The sequence below is a fragment of the Lampris incognitus genome, chromosome 18, assembly GCF_029633865.1.
Source record: "Lampris incognitus isolate fLamInc1 chromosome 18, fLamInc1.hap2, whole genome shotgun sequence".
Lineage (NCBI taxonomy): Eukaryota > Metazoa > Chordata > Actinopteri > Lampriformes > Lampridae > Lampris > Lampris incognitus.
Window position 1 is genome coordinate 4208669 of NC_079228.1, and position 24913 is coordinate 4233581.

Sequence of the window (24913 nt, forward strand, 5' to 3'; positions counted from 1 at the left end):
AGTACCACCATGTGGTGTCAGACTCTCCACTAGAGTGTTAGGATACACAGGCATTGGACAGCGGCCATTTTTAAATTGTTTAAAAATAGTATTAAAGTTGTTGAAATGTTAATTTTGGTGTCAGTTAGTTTCATAACAGACACACTAACATATGTAATGCATTAATATCTCAGCTGGGTATTTATCTTGACACAATATGGAGTTTAAAAACCGGCGATCATTTTGACCACCCATGGTGGTTTTAGGTAGGAGTGAAATCCCGGTCGTTCTGGTTTAATGTCGGCTGGTGTTCAGCTAACCTATTCGCGAGTTGATAGGAGTAAAATGACACACAAACCTTGGTGATTTGTGTGGTGGTGGTGGTGCTCACGGTCTCTGAGGTGATGGTCTGGGCACTCAGCAGCACTCCTGAGTCCCTCTCGGCCAGGCTGTCAACAGGCTGAGGGACAGATACCTTTTACATGTTAGATGAGACCCTCTGAGACCAGGCACAGTTAAACTGTCCATTATGTCATGTGGCGTTGTACCCAGAATGCATCTCACCTGCGCTGACTCATATGTGATGGTCTTGGTTTCTGTGTGCATGATGGGGACCTCCTTGTTGGCCACAGTACCACGCAGGGAGTTGGTGATGTCCGAGATGGTGATTGTCTGGGTCTTCAGCACAGGAGACTGTGAGGAGTGGATCAGGAAGACAGTTTACCGTCAAGTGTTTCTGTCTCCTTTTTTAACCTCTTATGGAGCTACAGACTGTCAGTCCTCTGTCAGAACAACACTACTGACATATTACAGCTACACTCTGTTATTCATTCAGCAACCACGCTACAGCTGCATCCAACCCGAACAGCAACCCTCCTGGTTCTGCAGTTACATGGAAACCTAAGATCAAGGACAAGGTGGAGGATGTGACCAAACATCTGTCAAGTGCAACTAAACTTTTTCTTTTTTTTGGGAGGGTGGTTCCCCCTTTTTTCCTCCACAATTGTACTTGGCCAATTACCCCAGACTACTACCGCATGCCTCCTCCGATACATGTGGAGTCGCCAGCCGCGTCTTTTCACCTACCTGACAGTGAGGAGTTTCACCAGGGGGGCATAGCACGTGGGAGGATCATGCTACTCCCCCCAGTTTACCCCCCCCCCAGAAAAGGCGCCCCGACCGACCAGAGGAGGTGCTAGTGCAGTGACCAGGACACATACCCACATCCGGCTTCCCCCAGCAGAGACGGCCAATTGTGGCTGTAGGGACGCCCAGCCAAGCCGGAGGTAACACGGGGATTCGAACCGCCGATCCTCATGTCGGTATGCTATGCTACCCGGACGCCCACTAAACATTTTCATTGGTCGTACCAATGCACCTAACATTTAGCAGGTCTGTGTGTGTGTGTGTGTGTGTGTGTGTGTGTGTGTGTGTGTGTGTGTGTGTGTGTGTGTGTGTGTGTGTGTGTAAAATGTTATTTTTTCGCACCCACATTCTGCGAGGACATCCTACTGCCTTCTACTCTGCCTCTGATCTTGATATTCGTACCCTGAATAATACCCTAGCCAATCACAGGCAAAGTAGGGCGGGTCTTTGCGGAATGCGGGTAGGAGAAAATAAGGTATGCGTTGAGACCACGCCCTGTACTCCTGCTTGAGCAACATCACAACCTGAAATCATAGCAGTAACTCAAATGACGTATAGAAGAAGGCCCTACGTCATTTCAGGACCCTCGGAGACCGCCGCCATGAAAACACAACCTTGCATGTCTGAGTTAACAACGTGCAGTGTCCCCTGCTGCCTCAGCTGGGTAGTAAGAATCAAACTAACAACTGCAACTTCCAGCCTGAGTGTTCAAATGTGTATTTACCAGTAAAACTTCCATTTGTTTGGAATGTATTTTTTATTTTTGTTTTTGTGTCCTTTTGTGTTCTACTTCAGCATCACAGAAGTGTTAAAACAAGAGAATGTGTCTTTAAAAACACACAGTACTGACCAGAGTGATTAAGATATGTACTTTAAAAACACATACTGATATGTACACATAATGTATGTACTTTAAAAACACAAAGTACTGACCAGAGTGATTGAGATATGTCGTCGTGTGAGGTGCCACCATGTCTTGGTGTCACATCAGAGGACAGACAACAGCTTTTTCCTTACAGACTACAACACTAACAACTCACAGCAGAACTGACATGCTTTCGTTTACTTGGTGTGATGTTCACAATACTTCTGCACAGATTCTCCCAAACAGCTGACAAAGAACGATGAAACATTAACACTACTATTCATAATATTCATCTGCAACATTAACACTACTATTCATAATATTCATCTGCAACATTAACACTACTATTCATAATATTCATCTGCAACATTAACACTACTATTCATAATATTCATCTGCAACATTAACACTACTATTCATAATATTCATCTGCAACATTAACACTACTATTCATAATATTCATCTGCAACATTAACACTAATATTCATAATATTCATCTGCAACATTAACACTACTATTCATAATATTCATCTGCAACATTAACACTAAAATTCATCTGCAACATTAACACTAATATTCATCTGCAACATTAACACTAAAATTCATAATATTCATCTGCAACATTAACACTAATACTCATAATATTCATCTGCAACATTAACACTAAAATTCATCTGCAACATTAACACTAGTATTCATAATATTCATCTGCAACATTAACACTAATATTCATAATATTCATCTGCAACATTAACACTACTATTCATAAGATTCATCTGCAACATTAACACTAAAATTCATCTGCAACATTAACACTAGTATTCATAATATTCATCTGCAACATTAACACTAATATTCATAATATTCATCTGCAACATTAACACTAAAATTCATAATATTCATCTGCAACATTAACACTAATATTCATAATATTCATCTGCAACATTAACACTAAAATTCATCTGCAACATTAACACTAGTATTCATAATATTCATCTGCAACATTAACACTAATATTCATAATATTCATCTGCAACATTAACACTAATATTCATCTGCAACATTAACACTAATATTCACCTGCAACATTAACACTAATATTCATAATATTCATCTGCAACATTAACACTAGTATTCGTAATATTCATCTGCAACATTAACACTACTATTCATAATATTCATCTGCAACATTAACACTACTATTCATAATATTCATCTGCAACATTAACACTAATATTCCTCTGCAACATTAACACTAATATTCCTCTGCAACATTAACACTAGTATTCATAATATTCATCTGCAACATTAACACTACTATTCATAATATTCATCTGCAACATTAACACTACTATTCCTAAAATTCATCTGCAACATTAACACTAGTATTCATAATATTCATCTGCAACATTAACACTATTATTCATAATATTCATCTGCAACATTAACACTAGTATTCATCTGTAACATTAACACTACTATTCATCTGCAACATTAACACTAATATTCATAACATTCATCTGCAACATTAACACTAATATTCATCTGCAACATTAACAATAATATTCATAATATTCATCTGCAACATTAACACTAATATTCATAACATTCATCTGCAGCATTAACACTACTATTCATCTGCAACATTAAAATTAATATTCATAATATTCATCTGCAACATTAACACTAATATTCATCTGCAACATTAACACTAATATTCACCTGCAACATTAACACTAATATTCATAATATTCAACTGCAACATTAACACTAGTATTCATAATATTCATCTGCAACATTAACACTACTATTCATAATATTCATCTGCAACATTAACACTAATATTCATCTGCAACATTAACACTAGTATTCATAATATTCATCTGCAACATTAACACTACTATTCATAATATTCATCTGCAACATTAACACTAATATTCATCTGCAACATTAACACTAATATTCATCTGCAACATTAACACTAGTATTCATAATATTCATCTGCAACATTAACACTACTATTCATAATATTCATCTGCAACATTAACACTACTATTCCTAAAATTCATCTGCAACATTAACACTAGTATTCATAATATTCATCTGCAACATTAACACTACTATTCCTAAAATTCATCTGCAACATTAACACTAGTATTCATAATATTCATCTGCAACATTAACACTACTATTCATCTGTAACATTAACACTACTATTCATCTGCAACATTAAAACTAATATTCATAACATTCATCTGCAACATTAACATTAATATTCATCTGCAACATTAACACTAATATTCATCTGCAACATTAACACTAATATTCACCTGCAACATTAACACTAATATTCATAATATTCATCTGCAACATTAACACTACTATTCATAATATTCATCTGCAACATTAACACTAATATTCCTCTGCAACATTAACACTAGTATTCATAATATTCATCTGCAACATTAACACTACTATTCATAATATTCATCTGCAACATTAACACTAATATTCATCAGCAACATTAACACTAATATTCATCTGCAACATTAACACTAGTATTCATAATATTCATCTGCAACATTAACACTACTATTCATAATATTCATCTGCAACATTAACACTACTATTCCTAAAATTCATCTGCAACATTAACACTAGTATTCATCTGCAACATTAACACTACTATTCCTAAAATTCTTTTGCAACATTAACACTAATATTCATAATATTCATCTGCAACATTAACACTAAAATTCATCTGCAACATTAACACTAAAATTCATCTGCAACATTAACACTAATATTCCTAATATTCATCTGCAACATTAACACTAATATTCATCTGCAACATTAACACTAGTATTCATAATATTCATCTGCAACATTAACACTACTATTCATAATATTCATCTGCAACATTAACACTAATATTCATAATATTCATCTGCAACATTAACACTAAAATTCATCTGCAACATTAACACTACTATTCATCTGTAACATTAACACTACTATTCATCTGCAACATTAACACTACTATTCCTAAAATTCATCTGCAACATTAACACTAGTATTCATAATATTAATCTGCAACATTAACACTAGTATTCATAATATTCATCTGCAACATTAACACTACTATTCATAATATTCATCTGCAACATTAACACTAGTATTCATCTGTAACATTAACACTACTATTCATCTGCAACATTAACACTAATATTCATAACATTCATCTGCAACATTAACACTAATATTCATCTGCAACATTAACAATAATATTCATAATATTCATCTGCAACATTAACACTAATATTCATAACATTCATCTGCAGCATTAACACTACTATTCATCTGCAACATTAAAACTAACATTCATAATATTCATCTGCAACATTAACACTAATATTCATCTGCAACATTAACACTAATATTCACCTGCAACATTAACACTAATATTCATAATATTCTTCTGCAACATTAACACTAGTATTCATAATATTCATCTGCAACATTAACACTACTATTCATAATATTCATCTGCAACATTAACACTAAAATTCATCTGCAACATTAACACTAGTATTCATAATATTCATCTGCAACATTAACACTACTATTCATAATATTCATCTGCAACATTAACACTAATATTCATCTGCAACATTAACACTAATATTCATCTGCAACATTAACACTAGTATTCATAATATTCATCTGCAACATTAACACTACTATTCATAATATTCATCTGCAACATTAACACTAATATTCATCTGCAACATTAACACTAGTATTCATAATATTCATCTGCAACATTAACACTACTATTCATAATATTCATCTGCAACATTAACACTAATATTCATCTGCAACATTAACACTAATATTCATCTGCAACATTAACACTAGTATTCATAATATTCATCTGCAACATTAACACTACTATTCATAATATTCATCTGCAACATTAACACTACTATTCCTAAAATTCATCTGCAACATTAACACTAGTATTCATAATATTCATCTGCAACATTAACACTACTATTCCTAAAATTCATCTGCAACATTAACACTAGTATTCATAATATTCATCTGCAACATTAACACTACTATTCATCTGTAACATTAACACTACTATTCATCTGCAACATTAACACTAATATTCATAACATTCATCTGCAACATTAACAATAATATTCATAATATTCATCTGCAACATTAACACTAATATTCATAACATTCATCTGCAGCATTAACACTACTATTCATCTGCAACATTAAAACTAATATTCATAATATTCATCTGCAACATTAACACTAATATTCATCTGCAACATTAACACTAATATTCACCTGCAACATTAACACTAATATTCATAATATTCATCTGCAACATTAACACTAGTATTCATAATATTCATCTGCAACATTAACACTACTATTCATAATATTCATCTGCAACATTAACACTAATATTCATCTGCAACATTAACACTAGTATTCATAATATTCATCTGCAACATTAACACTACTATTCATAATATTCATCTGCAACATTAACACTAATATTCATCTGCAACATTAACACTAATATTCATCTGCAACATTAACACTAGTATTCATAATATTCATCTGCAACATTAACACTACTATTCATAATATTCATCTGCAACATTAACACTACTATTCCTAAAATTCATCTGCAACATTAACACTAGTATTCATCTGCAACATTAACACTACTATTCCTAAAATTCATCTGCAACATTAACACTAATATTCATAATATTCATCTGCAACATTAACACTAAAATTCATCTGCAACATTAACACTAAAATTCATCTGCAACATTAACACTAATATTCCTAATATTCATCTGCAACATTAACACTAATATTCATCTGCAACATTAACACTAGTATTCATAATATTCATCTGCAACATTAACACTACTATTCATAATATTCATCTGCAACATTAACACTAATATTCATAGTATTCATCTGCAACATTAACACTAAAATTCATCTGCAACATTAACACTACTATTCATAATATTCATCTGCAACATTAACACTAATATTCATAATATTCATCTGCAACATTAACACTAAAATTCATCTGCAACATTAACACTACTATTCATCTGTAACATTAACACTACTATTCATCTGCAACATTAACAGTAATATTCATAATATTCATCTGCAACATTAACACTAATATTCATCTGCAACATTAACACTAGTATTCATAATATTCATCTGCAACATAAACACTACTATTCATAATATTCATCTGCAACATTAACACTAATATTCACAATATTCATCTGCAACATTAACACTAAAATTCATCTGCAACATTAACACTACTATTCATCTGTAACATTAACACTACTATTCATCTGCAACATTAACACTAATATTCATCTGCAACATTAACACTAGTATTCATAATATTCATCTGCAACATTAACACTACTATTCATAATATTCATCTGCAACATTAACACTACTATTCCTAAAATTCATCTGCAACATTAACACTAGTATTCATCTGCAACATTAACACTACTATTCCTAAAATTCATCTGCAACATTAACACTAATATTCATAATATTCATCTGCAACATTAACACTAAAATTCATCTGCAACATTAACACTAAAATTCATCTGCAACATTAACACTAATATTCCTAATATTCATCTGCAACATTAACACTAATATTCATCTGCAACATTAACACTAGTATTCATAATATTCATCTGCAACATTAACACTACTATTCATAATATTCATCTGCAACATTAACACTAATATTCATAGTATTCATCTGCAACATTAACACTAAAATTCATCTGCAACATTAACACTACTATTCATAATATTCATCTGCAACATTAACACTAATATTCATAATATTCATCTGCAACATTAACACTAAAATTCATCTGCAACATTAACACTACTATTCATCTGTAACATTAACACTACTATTCATCTGCAACATTAACAGTAATATTCATAATATTCATCTGCAACATTAACACTAATATTCATCTGCAACATTAACACTAGTATTCATAATATTCATCTGCAACATAAACACTACTATTCATAATATTCATCTGCAACATTAACACTAATATTCACAATATTCATCTGCAACATTAACACTAAAATTCATCTGCAACATTAACACTACTATTCATCTGTAACATTAACACTACTATTCATCTGCAACATTAACACTAATATTCATAACATTCATCTGCAACATTAACACTAATATTCATCTGTAACATTAACACTAATATTCATAATATTCATCTGCAACATTAACACTAATATTCATAACATTCATCTGCAGCATTAACACTACTATTCATCTACAACATTAAAACTAATACTCATTCGGGACTTCCGGTTGGACCATGTAGTGGAAAGATGTGTGGCGTTCGCCTCTCGTACAATTTCAGCGATTTTTGTTAATTACGGCTATATTTAAGGTATACCTTTAGTGCAACGGTTTGATTTTCAGCTAATTTGCATCAAAATGACCACATCAACCCGAGCGAGTGGAGAAAGTCAGGCGCAGCGGACTTCTTTGTTCGCCGAAGACGAGGCTAATATAACGTTAGCAAGAAGGTGACCGGGCCGGGCTGGGCCGGGCCGGACCGGACCCCCTCTTACGCTGGAGACGCTGATCACTGAGCTGGAAAAGCCCAGGAACAGCAGGACTGCTGAACTCACAGCCAAGACGAACGAGGCTCTCGCCCCGATTCATTCAGGTCTTGAGTCCATTACCACAACCGTGGCCAAACACGCCTCTACTCTACTCCTCTCTCGGAGATGGAAACTCCCCTCTCGACTCACTCGGACAACATTACGAGCCTGGAGCAAGGAGTCGTGCAGCTGCGGTCTAAGGTGGCTTCGATGACCGAAGAGCAAACTACACTTCAAGCGGCTGTGGAGGATCCGATTTGTCATTCAAAGCGTCAGAACTTAAGAGTTACTGGTCTGCCCGAGGGTCCTGAAGGCAAGGATTCCAGAAAATTGGTGCATAATGGAGGATAACTCCTCCCGTCCTTCATCTCTGAGGGCTTTGGTCTGTGCCCCTCTGGCTTCTTGCTGTCCTAAATACATTAGAAATCCAATTGTACCCTCTACTCTGAAATTTTGGAAACAATTTAGGCAACATTTCAAACTTTCTGCCCCCACTCCATGCAGCCCCATTTGTAATAACCACTTGTTTCCTCCCTCTAATTTAGGTACAGCTTTCAATCTGTGGAGAGAGAGAGGCCTGGCCCATTTCTCAGATTTATATTTAAAGGGCTCATTCTACACTTTTAATGATCTCTGTTTAAAGTACAATTTACCTCAATCTCACTTGTTCCGGTACCTTCAAGCTCGTAATTACGCTCGCACACATGTCACATCTTTCCCTCAGCTTCCAGTGGGCTCTCTTGTCTCTAAGGTACCTTCTCTCCCCAGGGCACGTGGCAGGATCTCAATTTCATATGACCTTATATCGTCCTCGGATTTGACTTCTCTAGCAGCGGTTAGGGGTAGTTGGGAACAGGAGCTAGAATGTGATGTGACAGATGAATGGTAGGACAGGGCACTAGCCAGGGTCAACTCTATATCCTCATGTTCCCGTTTAAGATTAATTCAGTTTAAGGTCTTGCATAGGGTTCATTTTACAACAGCTAAGCTTTGTAGGCTGTTTCCAGGTGTGAGTGATACCTGCGATAGATGTGGCTCATCAGTGGCGGATCATAGTCATATGTTTTTCTCCTGTCCAAAATTAGTTGAGTTCTGGTCCCTTTTCTTTTAGATGATAGGAGAAGCCCTCAAAATTACACTGGATCCCTGCCCCTTGATAGCCACCTTTGGGGTAACCCCCTATGCCCACCAGTCTTACCAAGGGAAATTCTGATGTTGTTGCCTTTGCCTCACTCATTGCCCGTAGACGCATTATGTTACAGTGGAAAAGCCCAAATCCACCTTCCACTACCTCCTGGTTAAAGGATGTAATGTCATTTCTCCCATTAGAGAAGGTGAAGTATTCTTTAAGAGGCTCAACTGCTAAGTTCTACAAAAGATGGCAGCCTATTCTCTCATATGTAAATTCTCTTACCTCTCTGGACCCCAACTGATTATCAATGAATCCATTCCTTGGGGTGGGCACCCCGAGCATCCTTTTTATTGCATTGACCTCCCTACTTTATTCTATTTCATTTTATCAACTCCCTGTGTGTGTGTGTGTGTGCGTGTGTGTGTGTGTGTGTGTGTGTGTGTGTGTGTGTGTGTGTGTGTGTGTGTGTGTGTGTGTGTCTTATTTACTTATTCAGTCCTGTATGTGCATTATTTTTTCTTCCCTGTTTTCTTTAAGAATGTGGGATGGGTGGAGGGTTGGAACAAGGTGTTATTGTAGTTCTCTGTTCTAACACACCAAAAAAGGGGGGAAATGTTGTGAAACACTGGTCTGTTCTTTGTGTCTAACATGTATGTAACACTGGTTTCCAATAAAAAAAATAGGGAAACATTTCACCAGTTTCTTTAATTATCAGACTTTAGTAAGACGTTCAGCTGGACCCTGCTCCTTCAGGTATGGGCCTAGCTAGCAAGACTGGAAAAAAGAGAGCTGAGGCATAGCCAAGTCTAGCCTGAACTACAACACTGCAAACGTCCCCGACTTGTTTACCACTCAGTGTGATGTAACATCAGGCCAAAAGGACAATGCATCAGCCACGAGAAACTGCTTTATATTCATTTCACTCTAAAGCAATGGAAAAGTCACACTCGCAAAACAGCAGAACATTTTTTAACTCTTGTTGAAAATATAAAGCTAAATGTGAAAACATTGTGCTGTTATTATGAGCATGAAATATTTTACAAATGGCACCCCACAGAAAAAAATGGAATTGAAAGTTGTTGCAGTGAAAATGAGGCTCACAGATTAAAAGTTATCCGTTATCAAATGACTCTGAGGTCGATGCTACAGGGTTGTACAGACACCACACCACAGTACACTGAGTGCATGTTCCTGCTTGCAGCTCTCCATGGCCATGCTCAGTGTTACAAGATCAGTGCTGTAAAGTACTGTACCAATGTCCCATCCTCTTCATTGCTCCACTTCTGTCAACATTTCAGAGGGAGTATTTCACAGAGCTATTTGAGAATCATTCTGATTTTGTTTGGAAATTTTCAGACTTAAAATAAGTCAATATTCCCATTCAACAATGTAAAGCCTTTGGGTACTGTACAACAAGGAACACGCCTTCAGAATAAGGACACATTTCCAGCATGGTATCAACACAGCAACGACCAATAATACTGCAATGTTTTAACGTTCTTATGAGTGTAACGGTCATGGTTGGAACACAGAACTTCAGTTATGCCCCTTAGTCATTGCAAACGTCTTCAAACATCTTATCACTGGCGTCAAACAAAGCTCACACCTACATACAACACTACTGTCTTTGATGCAACACTTGAAGACATTGTCAACAAAGTAAAAACATCTGTGGTTCTGGGTCATCAAAATAGTGCAACACAAAACAACAAAATGAGATTTATCAGCATAATGAAGTTCTATACAGAGGCAGTTGGTTCATGATGTAGTGTGCTTGGCCTGTCTATATACTGCAGTCTTTCAGAGGTTCACCAAGCTAAACTCAGCAGGTAAACAGTCCACCTCTCTGCAATTCACCGTTTGCACAATAAGGATTAATCCATCCATCCATCCATTATCCAAACCGCTCACCCTGCCCTCAGGGTCGTGGGGATGCTGGAGCCTATCCCAGCAGCCATTGGGCGGCAGGTGGGTAGACACCCTGGACAGGCTGCCAGACCATCACAGGGCCCACACACACATTCACACCTAGGGACAATTTAGTATGGCCGATTCACCTGACCTACATGTCTTTGGACTATGAGAGGACACCGGAGCCCCCGGAGGAAACCCACGCAGACATGGGGAGAACATGCAAACTCCACACAGAGGATGACCTGGGACGACCCCCCTAGTTGGACTACCCCGGGGCTCGAACCCAGGACCTTCTTGCTGTGAGGCGACTGTGCTAACCGCTGGGCCACCCAGGATTAACATAGATATCCACAAATCAGTGCTTAACAACAACAGTAAATCCTCTGACATGCTCCAACACTCCACTCAGAGCCACTGAGAGCTGCTGCCATGCCACATAAGATAATGCTGGATTAGCTGACAGACATGGCTAAGGCTAAGGTGAAGGTAAAAGGTTGTTGTTAGAGAACATGTAATACAGATTTACACCAGCCCAAGCAGTCAAATACCTTCTGTGGTAATTTGGGGCAAATAGTGGTATAATTCATCTTGAAGGTTTGTAAGACATTGGCAACAGTAACCAAGGAGAGTGAGTGTTACAGAAATTTGGCAAACAATGAATTAACTTTGTCTAATTTGTAGGGGCGGGGTGGCAGTGACGGTTATAACACAGATCCACTGTTGAGCAAGCAGAGGAATGAGGAGAAATTCAACATCAGTACGGTGTTTTGCAACCAGCATTTTTGGTAACTAGTCATCTACATCAGGTAAACAAGTACACCACGCCTTCACTAGTGCAACAGCATCGGTTTAAGGCCACTGGAGTTACATGAGCAAAAAGTGCTGCTATAAACTCGTTAATTTCTTTTCTTAAAAATAGCCTGATTGTCGTCCCTGCAGGCGATGATGGCCTGCTCATGAGCAGTCCGACATTAACAGAAGCTCATGCACATCAGTCACAGTGGCGCTATGCTGCTTGCCATCACTTAAGAGCACAAGACTGATCATATATGCAAACATGTGATCTAAATCCTGCTGCACAAGCGAACACCTTGTTAAAGTGAGTAGGATAAAACATTTAAGAGTCCTCAAAGATAGGAAATATACAACGCAGCAAGCAGTATATTTATAGTGAAGACATTTGTGAATAAAAACCTGTTGGAATACTGAAGAACACATTACCTCCTTTACAGTAGGATATAGGTACAGTTTCATTGGACAATGAAAAAATATTTCCATAAAGTCTTTAAAAAACCCATTGCCAGCACTTATAAAGAAAGTGTCGTTGTTTTCAGAGCTGAAGCATCGGTAAGGCTGGGGAGGGGGATTGAAAGTGGTGAATGGGAACAAAAGTAGATAGAAAGAATGAATTAGAGGTAAAAGGGTGAAACAGCAGTTGAAGGAAGTATTTCCTTGCAGGTTCATGTTTGGGAATTATGATGTCGCTTTTGTCCTTGTCATTTAAAAGAAGGCCAGCCACAGCACGGTTAGCGCCATCACCAGCAGGCCTGACAGAAAGAAGGGGAAAGAGAATTGTTGGAGCCTAGCTGGGTGCAGCGCACAAGGGTCGACCATGTGTCTGCCCTCCTCCGGTATATTGATTGAGACCCTAAGAGTGTGACTAGGGGCTTGCTCCTCCTCCTGTTCATCATCAAACTCGCTTTCTTCTTCAACTTCTTCCAGTAGGTTGTCCTGACTGCAGAGTGGGGGTCCCCCTGGTGCTCGGGCCCCACTATATATTCTTACCTTGTGTTGTGGCCTTCCTCGCTGTGCTCAGCAGCAGGAGACCAAGAGAAACAGATAACAATGCACAAATGAGTGGGAATGGTCAACAGACAGGGAGGTGAGGTATGGAAAATTGAGACTTGGAACACAAGAGGGGGACCACTGATGGAACGTGAGAAGGGTTAGAATAGTTAGATGGCTCAACAAAAGTGACAAGGGTCTCTGGGCTCTACTTTGGGTTAAAAGGGCTATGAAGTCTCCTGCAGCTGCTAAAGAAAGCTGTCTGTCATGTAGAAAACCCCACAGTCATACTGGCTCTTAGGTTGGGGCAAGGGTGGAGTTACCTGGGTGGGCTTACCAGGGCACACCTCAAGAAGAGCAGCAAGAGCAAAGGAAAGGGAGTAGGAAACGGAAGAGGAGAGCACTAAGTTTTTACACATTCTCTGCTACATAGCAGGGACTGGAAAGGCATTCTTTGGCAGCTAAAATGCTAGCTTAGTGCAAACTATTTTGGCAGTGCAACTTCTTCTGCATGCCAAGTGAATGCCACAGAAACTGGCCTGGTACACGTTGGCTAAACCACATTATGCTGTCCTCACTGGTTTATATGGTACCATGGTATCATCTGTCTTTCCTCTGTCCTGTCTCCTCTAATGACAATATACTGGAAGGGCTTCACAAGTACAGGTCAAGGTCATACTGCATTGGGACGTGATTATTTTGCACATGAGTTTTGTAAACTTTTTTAAGTGTTTAACATGCATTACTGGAACAAACCATCGAAGACTTGGTCATCTTGCACAATTAGCACAACCTTGCCTGGCATATTTAACTGGTAACTGCTGACACAATAAGTGAAAAGACTATTTATATGTTTTATTAGATGTTTACTCATTATTCCTAAAGATCATAAAATGGAATGGGCTATCTGGTTATTCGGAATGGCCGTCTGACTGGACAAGGGCATCTGCAGGATGTCCACATGGCTCTAGACAGCTAAAGCCTGGGCGACAAACTAAAATCATGTACAAAAGATGGACAAACGTGAAGGAGTGAGTGGGGCATTGGCTGGCAGGAGGGTTAAGCTTCAGGTCTGAGCTTCAGGCTGGGTAGCCGAATGCTAGCGGCCAACCTGCAGCATGCCGTACAGTCCTTGCCACCTGACTGACTCTTTACATCCTACACTTCCCTCCCAGAACCTTCATTTCTTTTTTTGAAGGGGGGGATTTTTCCCCCTTTTTCTCCCCCATTGTACTTGGCCAATTATCCCACTCTTCCGAGCTGTCCCCCTCTGCTGATCCAGGGAGGGCTGCAGACTACCACATGTCTCCTCCAATACGTGTGGAGTCACCAGCAATCCCTGTGTTGGTAGGCAATGGAATAAGCCGCTATACTACCCAGATGCCCTGGAACCTCCACTTCTGCCTATGGTGGCACTCCACAGTACTCTTCCACCCACTAGCTCCCTCCACTGGTCTCATCTGTCATTAACCCTCTCTCTGGGAGTTTTCCCCATACAGACTATTATTTGCACCGTGCCTCTCATCCACACGACATATCTAATAGTAGAAACAATAACAACCCAATATCTGGAGCACATAATCTGCCATTAGTGCCCTATTTGTTGTACTCCCACAGGTTTTAATTCTGCTTTGACACCAAACAATTTTCGCCTCTTGAATGTGAGAACTCTTGGTATTAAGTCCTTTACTATTAATGATTTTACTAGTCTGGACTTTTTGTATGATTACTGAGTCATGGCTGCCCTCAGGGGACACTGTTCCCCTGATTGAGGCTAGCCCCCCTACTACTACTACTACTACTACTACTACTACTACCTTGGGCTGCTCCCATTAGCGGTCGCCACCGCGGATCATCCGTTGCCATCATCTTCCTGTCCTCTGCATCTTTTATTAGTCCATTATAATTCTGTTATCATCTTTCAATGTTGTACTGTGTAAATTGTGAAAACACAACATCCATTGCACACTGTCTGTCTTGGGAGAGAGATCCCTCCTTTGTTGCTCTCCCTGAGGTTTCCTCTTATTTCTTTCTCCCTGTTAAAGGTTTTTTTTTAGGGAGTTGTTCCTTATCCGATGAGAGGGTCTAAGGACAGGATGTTGTGTTGCTGTTAAGCCCACTAAGGCACATTTGTAATTTGTGATATTGGGCTACACAAATAAAATTGACTTGACTTGACTTCCTCTGTCACACTAGCCACCTGCAAGCCCTCTCTCACCACATCCATAAACCTCCTCTTTGGCCTTCCCTTTTTCCTCTTCCCTGGCAGCTCCATATTCAGCATCCTTCCCCCAATATACCCAACATCTCTCCTCCACACATGTCCACACCATCTCAATCTTGTCTCTCTTGCTTTGTCTCCAAACAGTCCAACCTGAGCTGTCCCTCTAATATACTCGTTCCTAATCCTGTCCTTCTCCATTACTCCCAATGAACATCTTAGCCCCCCCCCCCCGATTTTGCATATTTTCCCATTCCCAGAATCCTATAGTAGAGGGGGTGGCCTAGCTAGTTTTTATAAGTTAGGTCTTAAGTGCCATCATGTTACTTATGAGGTTTTGTGTTTTTTGATCACTGGCCCTCCCCCTTTACTCTGCATCTTAATTTATATGCCTCATAATTCAGTTATTTTTATCTCTTGAGTTTTCTGACCTATCTATTGCCATGCCAAAATATGACACGGGGCTTATTCTTAGCGATTTTAATATTCATGTGTGTTGTCCTTACCTTTCCCTCACCTCATATTTTTTTAATCTTATAGACTCTTGTAGAAGCATATACTCTTATAGAATCTCACAGACTCTTATAGACTCATAGAATCTCACAGACTCTTATAGACTTATAGAATCTTGCAGACTCATATACTTATATAATCTTACAGAATTTTATAGCCTCTTATAGAATATTGTACACTTATAGAATATCATAGACTCATAGACTTACAGAATCATATAGACCCTTATAGAATCGCATAGACATATAGACTCTTATAGACTCTTATAGATGTTTATATAATCTTATAGACTCTTATAAAATCTTAGACTCTTAAAGACTTGTAGAATCAAAGACTCTTATAGATGCTTATACAATCTCATAGATTTATATATTCTTATATAATCTTATAGACTCTTATAGAATCATATAGACTCTTATAGACTCTCATATAATCTCATAGGCTTATAGACTTTTATAGACACTTATATAATCTTATAGCCTCTTATAGAATATTGTAGATTTATAGAATATCAGACTCGTAGACTTACAGAATCATATACTCTTATAGAATCGCATAGACGTATAGACTCTTATAGATGTTTATATAATCTTATAGACTCTTATAAAATCTTAGACTCTTAAAGACTTGTAGAATCAAAGACTCTTATAGATGCTTATACAATCTCATAGACTTACACTACCGTTCAAAAGTTTGGGATCACCCAAACAATTTTGTGTTTTCCATGAAAAGTCACACTTATTCACCACCATATGTTGTGAAATGAATAGAAAATAGAGTCAAGACATTGACAAGGTTAGAAATAATGATTTGTATTTGAAATAAGATTTTTTTTACATCAAACTTTGCTTTCGTCAAAGAATCCTCCATTTGCAGCAATTACAGCATTGCAGACCTTTGGCATTCTAGCTGTTAATTTGTTGAGGTAATCTGGAGAAATTGCACCCCACGCATCCAGAAGCAGCTCCCACAAGTTGGATTGGTTGGATGGGCACTTCTTTGAGCAGATTGAGTTTCTGGAGCATCACATTTGTGGGGTCAATTAAACGCTCAAAATGGCCAGAAAAAGAGAACTTTCATCTGAAACTCGACAGTCTATTCTTGTTCTTAGAAATGAAGGCTATTCCATGCGAGAAATTGCTAAGAAATTGAAGATTTCCTACACCGGTGTGTACTACTCCCTTCAGAGGACAGCACAAACAGGCTCTAACCAGAGTAGAAAAAGAAGTGGGAGGCCGCGTTGCACAACTGAGCAAGAAGATAAGTACATTAGAGTCTCTAGTTTGAGAAACAGACGCCTCACAGGTCCCCAACTGGCATCTTCATTAAATAGTACCTGTTAGAGCCTGTTTGTGCTGTCCTCTGAAGGGAGTAGTACACACCGGTGTAGGAAATCTTCAATTTCTTAGCAATTTCTCGCATGGAATAGCCTTCATTTCTAAGAACAAGAATAGACTGTCGAGTTTCAGATGAAAGTTCTCTTTTTCTGGCCATTTTGAGCGTTTAATTGACCCCACAAATGTGATGCTCCAGAAACTCAATCTGCTCAAAGAAGTGCCCATCCAACCAATCCAACTTGTGGGAGCTGCTTCTGGAAGCGTAGGGTGCAATTTCTCCAGATTACCTCAACAAATTAACAGCTAGAATGCCAAAGGTCTGCAATGCTGTAATTGCTGCAAATGGAGGATTCTTTAACGAAAGCAAAGTTTGATGTAAAAAAAATCTTATTTCAAATAAAAATCATTATTTCTAACCTTGTCAATGTCTTGACTCTATTTTCTATTCATTTCACAACATATGGTGGTGAATAAGTGTGACTTTTCATGGAAAACACGAAATTGTTTGGGTGATCCCAAACTTTTGAACGGTAGTGTATATATTCTTATATAATCTTATAGACTTTTATAGAATCGTATAGACTCTTATAGACTCTCATATAATCTCATAGGCTTATAGACTTTTATAGACACTTATATAATCTTATAGCCTCTTATAGAATATTGTAGACTTATAGAATATCACAGACTTGTAGACTTACAGAATCATATAGACTCTTATAGAATCGCTTAGACTTATAGACTCTTATAGACTCTTATAGATGTTTATATAATCTTATAGACTCTTATAAAATCTTAGACTCTTAAAGACTCTTGTAGAATCAAAGACTCTTATAGACTCTTATAGACGCTTATACAATCTCATAGACTCTTATATATTCTTATATAATCTTATAGACTCTTGTAGAGTTGTATAGACTCTCATAGAATCTCATAGGCTTATAGACTCTTATATAATCTTATAGACTCTTATAGAATCTTACAGACTCTTACAGAATCTCATAGACTCTTATATAATCTTTATAGACTCATTCAACCTGTTAAAGGGGCCACACAATCCAAAGGCCACATCTTAGACATTGTACTGGTTTCTCTCTCAAGTGCCTTCATCTGGTGGATATGGCTGTATCTGACCATGAAGCTGTCCTTTTCAAAGTCCCACTACAGCTCTCTATTCCTAGTAGCTGTCTTAAAACACACCCTTGCATTCTCAATAATGGCTCTGCAATTAAATTCTGTGATGCTTTTAATTCATCATCCTTTAATTCCTCTTTATCCCCCCTCAATCCAGATGCACTATTATATTCATTCAATGATCAGTGTCTCTTCATCCTCCAGCACATCGCACCGTTTAAAACTAGGAAACAAATACCCTCCCCTAGGTGAATGATCACGCTCGTGCCCTCAGAAGACTCTGTAGAAAACCAGAACAACAATGGAGGGTCAACAAATCTGAATTAGCACATAAAAAACAAATCTTAAAACCACATGTTAATTCACAAGAAGGCAGTTAAAGAAGCGAGATCAGCGTACTTATCTGAACTAATATGAAGGAATAACCACAATCTTAAAGTTCTCTTAACTGATTGTGTTATTAACGGTCCCTCCACCTCTCTTTTTGAACCTGATGTTGAGTTGTCTGAAAAATTTCTCAGTCATTTTGTAAATAAGTTGGAGAATATCAGCTCCCAAATCCAGCCAGGCTCTTGCATTCGTTCCATTCTCCATGTTAATTCTGCCTCATTCACCCAGTTTCAACCAGTTACAATTTCAGTGTTAGAGAGTACAGCCTCCAGTGTGAACTGCTCCTCCTGCATCCTAGACACCATCCCCACTAAGCTGCTCCGGGAGATATTTTCATCTACCAGCCCCGTTATTCTGCAAATTCTTAATAATTCTCTGGCCTCTGGTTCTTTTCCAGACAGTTTTAAGCATGCCACTGTTCACCCACTGATGAATAAACCTGACTTAGACCCCCTTTCCCGAAGTAACTACAGACCAATCTCCAAATTGTCTTTTTATATAAGGTTCTAGAGAGAGGGATTTCATCTCACTTGATTTCTCTGATGAACACTAATACAGTTTTTAATAGATTCCAGTCTGGTTTAAGAGCACTTCATAGTACCGAGACAGTCTGGTTTAAGAGCACTTCATAGTACCGAGACAGTCTGGTTTTAGAGCACTTCATAGTACTGTGACAGTCTGGTTTTAGAGCACTTCATAGTACCATGACAGTCTGGTTTTAGAGCACTGCATAGTACCAAGACTGTCTGGTTTTATAGCACCTCATAGTGCCATGACCGTCTATTTTTAGAGCACTTCATAGTACCGAGACAGTCTGATTTTAGAGCACTTCATAGTCTGAGACAGTCTGGTTTTAGAGCACTTCATAGTACCATGACAGTCTGGTTTTAGAGCACTTCATAGTACCATGACAGTCTGGTTTTAGAGCACTTCATAGTACCGAGACAGTCTGGTTTTAGAGCACTTCATAGTACCATGACAGTCTGGTTTCAGAGCACTTCATAGTACCAAGACAGTCTGGTTTTAGAGCACTTCATAGTATCGAGACAGTCTGGTTTTAGAGCACTTCATAGTACCGAGACAGTCTATTTAAGGTCGCTAATGACCTACTGCGGACTGCAGACACATATGACTGCTCAATTTTACCTCTTTCAGACTTAAGGGCTGACTGGTTTTAGATCACTTCATAGTCCCAGACAGTCTGGCTTTAGAGCACTTCATAGTACCGAGACAGTCTGGTTTTAGAGCACTTCATAGTACCGAGACGGTCTGGTTTTATAGCACTTCATAAAACCATGACAGTCTGGTTTTAGAGCACTTCATAGTACCATGACAGTCTGGTTTTAGAGCACTTCATAGTACCGAGACAGTCTGGTTTTAGAGCACTTCATAGTACCGAGACATTCTAGTTAAGGTCGCTAATGACCTACTGCTGATTGCAAACACATGTGACTGCTCAATTTTACCTCTTTCAGACCGAGGGGCTGACTGGTTTTAGAGCACTTCATAGTACCATGACAGTCTAGTTTTAGAGCACTTCATAGTACCGAGACAGTCTGGTTTTAGAGCACTTCATAGTACCGAGACAGTATGGTTTGAGAGCACTTCATAGTACCGTGACAGTCTGCTTTTAGAGCACTTCATAGTACTGTGACAGTCTGGTTTTAGAGCACTTCATAGTACCATGACAGTCTGGTTTTAGAGCACTGCATAGTACCAAGACTGTCTGGTTTTATAGCACTTCATAGTACCATGACAGTCTATTTTTAGAGCACTTCATAGTACCGAGTCAGTCTGATTTTAGAGCACCTTATAGTCTGAGACAGTCTGGTTTTAGAGCACTTCATAGTACCGTGACAGTCTGGTTTTAGAGCACTTCATAGTACCATGACAGTCTGGTTTTAGAGCACTTCATAGTACCGAGACAGTCTGGTTTTAGAGCACTTCATAGTACCGAGACATTCTAGTTAAGGTCGCTAAATACCTACTGCTGACTGCAAACACATGTGACTGCTCAATTTTACCTCTTTCAGACTGAGGGGCTGACTGGTTTTAGAGCACTTCATAGTACCATGACAGTCTAGTTTTAGAGCACTTCATAGTACCGAGACAGTCTGGTTTTAGAGCACTTCATAGTACCGAGACAGTATGGCTTGAGAGCACTTCATAGTACCGTGACAGTCTGCTTTTAGAGCACGTCATAGTACTGTGACAGTCTGGTTTTAGAGCACTTCATAGTACCATGACAGTCTGGTTTTAGAGCACTGCATAGTACCAAGACTGTCTGGTTTTATAGCCCTTCATTGTACCATGACAGTCTGGTTTTAGAGCACTTCATAGTACTAAGACAGTCTAGTTAAGGTCGCTAATGGCCTACTGCGGACTGCAGACACAGGTGACTACTCAATTTTACCTCTTTCAGACTTTAGGGCTGACTTTGGCACGGTCTATCACAACATCCTCTTACATCGCTTTTTACTGCTCACATTTTAGGCCTGAAATGGTCTTGTATTTCTTGTATTTCTGATTTATTGACCTGGTATATGCCCTCTCGACCATTAAGATCTGCAGATGGAGGCCTGCTGGTTATTCCAGGTCTCAGTTTGTCACAAAGTGTGGTCGGGCTTTTGCTGTTAGAGTTCCACACTATGCACCACTCTTCGTGTTGAACTAAGACACACCAAGCCTCCAGCTTCTTTTAAATCTCATCTTAAAACTTCTTTTATGAAAGCTTTTACAAATGTTCAATATTTGTTTTTATTCATTCATACTGTTTTTATTTTTAGTCTTACTGATTTTTGCAACTGTTTTGATTAACAAATTGCTTTCTTCCCATTTGCTCTTATTTTATGGTTTTGTTAATGCTTTTTATTTTATTCTCTTACTATCTTTTTTGTATGTGTGTCATTTTTACCAATTTCATCCTGTTCTGTGAAGCACTTTGTAACCTTGTTTAGAAAAGTGCTTCATAAATCAAGTTTATCATTATCATATCCATCTCTAAACACCATAGGGGAACTGGGGTGAAGATCTGAAGACGGGGCCTGAGTAACACTGTAAAGGGAGAGGGTAAGGGGACGAGCAGAGATAACAGAAAGGTAGAGGAAGGTAGAGCAAACAGAGACCAGAAAGACAACCAGAGACAGAGACACACACAGAAGTGAATATATGGGTAAGACAATGACATGAAGAGGAGGAGTGAGTGGTAAGTTTTTTAAGCTGATTGTTCATCTGCTGGTTATTTTTTTTACTCTTCAGACTGAAAGATTCAGACACGATTTTTGCAAGAATCATGCGGATATACTGTTGGGATAAACCCGGTCATGCAACTGATCAACAGGTCAAGCAGGAAGACAAAGCTGGCAGCAGCCACTGATGGAGCAAAGACAGTAGTAGAGGTAGGGCATTCAGCATTAAGGGTGAGTAATTTGACAGGGGGCACCTAAAAGGTCGCGGGTGAGCACAATCCAGAAAATATAGAGTTGCTTCTCTTGCTGATAGGCCATGGCCATAGCCTCCAGTAGCCATTCACATAAACAGTCCGTTCTTTATATAGTTCATAAAGAAACGCCAGATTGTGTTCTGTCGCTGCAGCCTCGGCCAGTAAGCACCAAGCTAGAGCACCTTTACCTCAGACACATCACCAACTACCCTGCATGAAGCTCCGACACTGAAAGTCCTCACCTGCACACACACACACACACACACACACACACACACACACACACACACACACACCACCTTCACATGAGCAGATAGAGTAAGAGACACCACACGTGACTAGTATTATCCTCCATGGGCCTAGAGTCTTATTCACATCAGGTAAAGTAAATTCTTTACTTGAGGACGTTTGGATCTGTTCTCTTTCTCTACTGTCGCCAACAGAAAGAAACTGTTCAGTGACTCTTACTTAATTTGCACTAAAATGATTTAAAAACCTGAAAAGAAATAATAGCACCACCCAGTGGAAGATGTATACAAAACTAAACTAGAAAATGGTCCATCTCAGAGGGATGTTTAAGGGCCCTGACACACCAGGCCAACGGTCGGCCATCAGCCAATGTCGGGCCGTCATTGAGCATGTGACCCTAGTTTTTGTGGTTTGTTCCGCACCATTGGCACTAGTCAGACCCTTGTCTGCAGCTTTTCGGTCGATTCAGCATGGTGAATCGGCGGAGCCCGTCGGTGAGAGAGATGACTCTGATAAGCTGTTCGAATCAGTGCTAAGCTAGTGAACCAAGGCCGTCAACTGTAGTCTTTGTGGTGTGTTCAAGTGCTACTTTTTGGCCATATGGCATGAAATGAGAGGCGATCCAACAGTGGGCCTTCGTCGCCACTAGTTGGTTTGGTGTGTCTGGGCCCTAAGCATTATTCATGCACACAGAGTGTCTTCTGCATGGTCTGTGGATGAAATGACACTGTGCAGGGTTCTAAATCAGCTAACGTAGATACTCAGCTATGTTCAGCAATACCAAATGCAAAGTTGTCCCATGTCCCTGCCATGGCAATAGACTCACCCCTGACCCCGGCTGCAGCTGGCCATTGATGCTGGCAGTGCGGAAAGGTGAGTTGGTGGAAAGACGCTTGTCCCACTCACTGGGCCGAGGCTCCGGTACCGACTCCATGAAACTCCTCTTAAGCTCACTGACACTAGTGTGGTGGCGCATGATCTCAGTCTGGGTCTTATCCAGGTCCTGCGGGGATAGCAGACGGCACACAGAGACAGGAGGTTATGGGACCAACAGAGAGAGAAAAAGACAGAAAAGGAAGAGGGAAAGGATAGGATGCCAATGACATGAGGTTAAAGAAGATAAAAGGAAGATTGGCAAGAGGAGAATGCAGAGCGGAGGAAGGAAGGGTGAACACTGGCAGGGACAATACAGAGTCAGACACACAGGAAGAATCTACACAAAGACATAAGGGAAACGGGGGAAAGGAAAGGCATGCCACAAGGGCAGACTCACTCAGGATAAAGGTGGGTGGGGTGGGGAGGGTAAAGATAAAGATATGGAGTTGTTATAGTGTGTTGAAAAATATCTGACTTCAGGAAACCACGTTTTCTTATGATTTCAAACAGGTGATGATGGAACTAGAATGACCTTCTGAGATCATCTCACAAGATATTCTGGCCTACTCATGAACTAGTAGCACATCTAGTCTTTGTTCTCCTGACATGAGGGACATCATTTTTTGTGATTTTCCATATTTTTGCCTGTGGGAATTTGGCTAGCTTTTACAAAATGTGCATGTTTACAGCAAATGTTAAATGCTAGAAAACACAGACATGTCCACAGACACGTCCAAACACATGAACGCACATAAGGCCTTCAAGCAATTAACTTAAAGCCAGCAAACTTTTCTCTGTCCAGGATGTAAACCAGCACACTGAGGACAACAAGGCTGCAACTATGCAGACTCACACAGGTAAGTACACATGCAGCAGCATGGGTAGGAGTGGGACATGGTATGTTTAGTGAATTAATTCCAGGGGACAGCAGCTGGAAATGTGGCAGGTTGAGTTACACCATCAGGAAATTAGTTAAGCAGTGTTCAGTCTAGTTTTAAATACTCAGCAAATCTACTTTTAGATGGAAAAAAATGCAAGGTGGAACGTTTTTATGCAAACTGCACATTTGAAAATGTTACTTGAATCACTGGACTGAAAAAAACAACAGCTCTGAGATGAAGGAAAGCTGGGATTTAAACTGGCTTTAAAATACATGGTACTCTGAGAAAAGCCTGCAAGCCTGTTG

At 39.0% G+C, this 24913-nt stretch overlaps 1 protein-coding gene across 1 annotated transcript in view; it reads right to left on the reverse strand.

Annotated features, from left to right (window-relative positions):
- epb41a (erythrocyte membrane protein band 4.1a) overlaps positions 1-24913 on the reverse strand; it is a 116325-nt gene that overhangs the window by 31526 nt on the left and 59886 nt on the right. The window contains exons 13-16 of the mRNA XM_056298962.1: positions 23678-23854; positions 22791-22844; positions 544-672; positions 338-439 (exon numbers count right to left, since the gene is read on the reverse strand). Of these exons, the coding sequence (XP_056154937.1) occupies positions 338-439; positions 544-672; positions 22791-22844; positions 23678-23854 (462 nt within the window). The remainder of the gene's footprint in view (positions 1-337; positions 440-543; positions 673-22790; positions 22845-23677; positions 23855-24913) is intronic.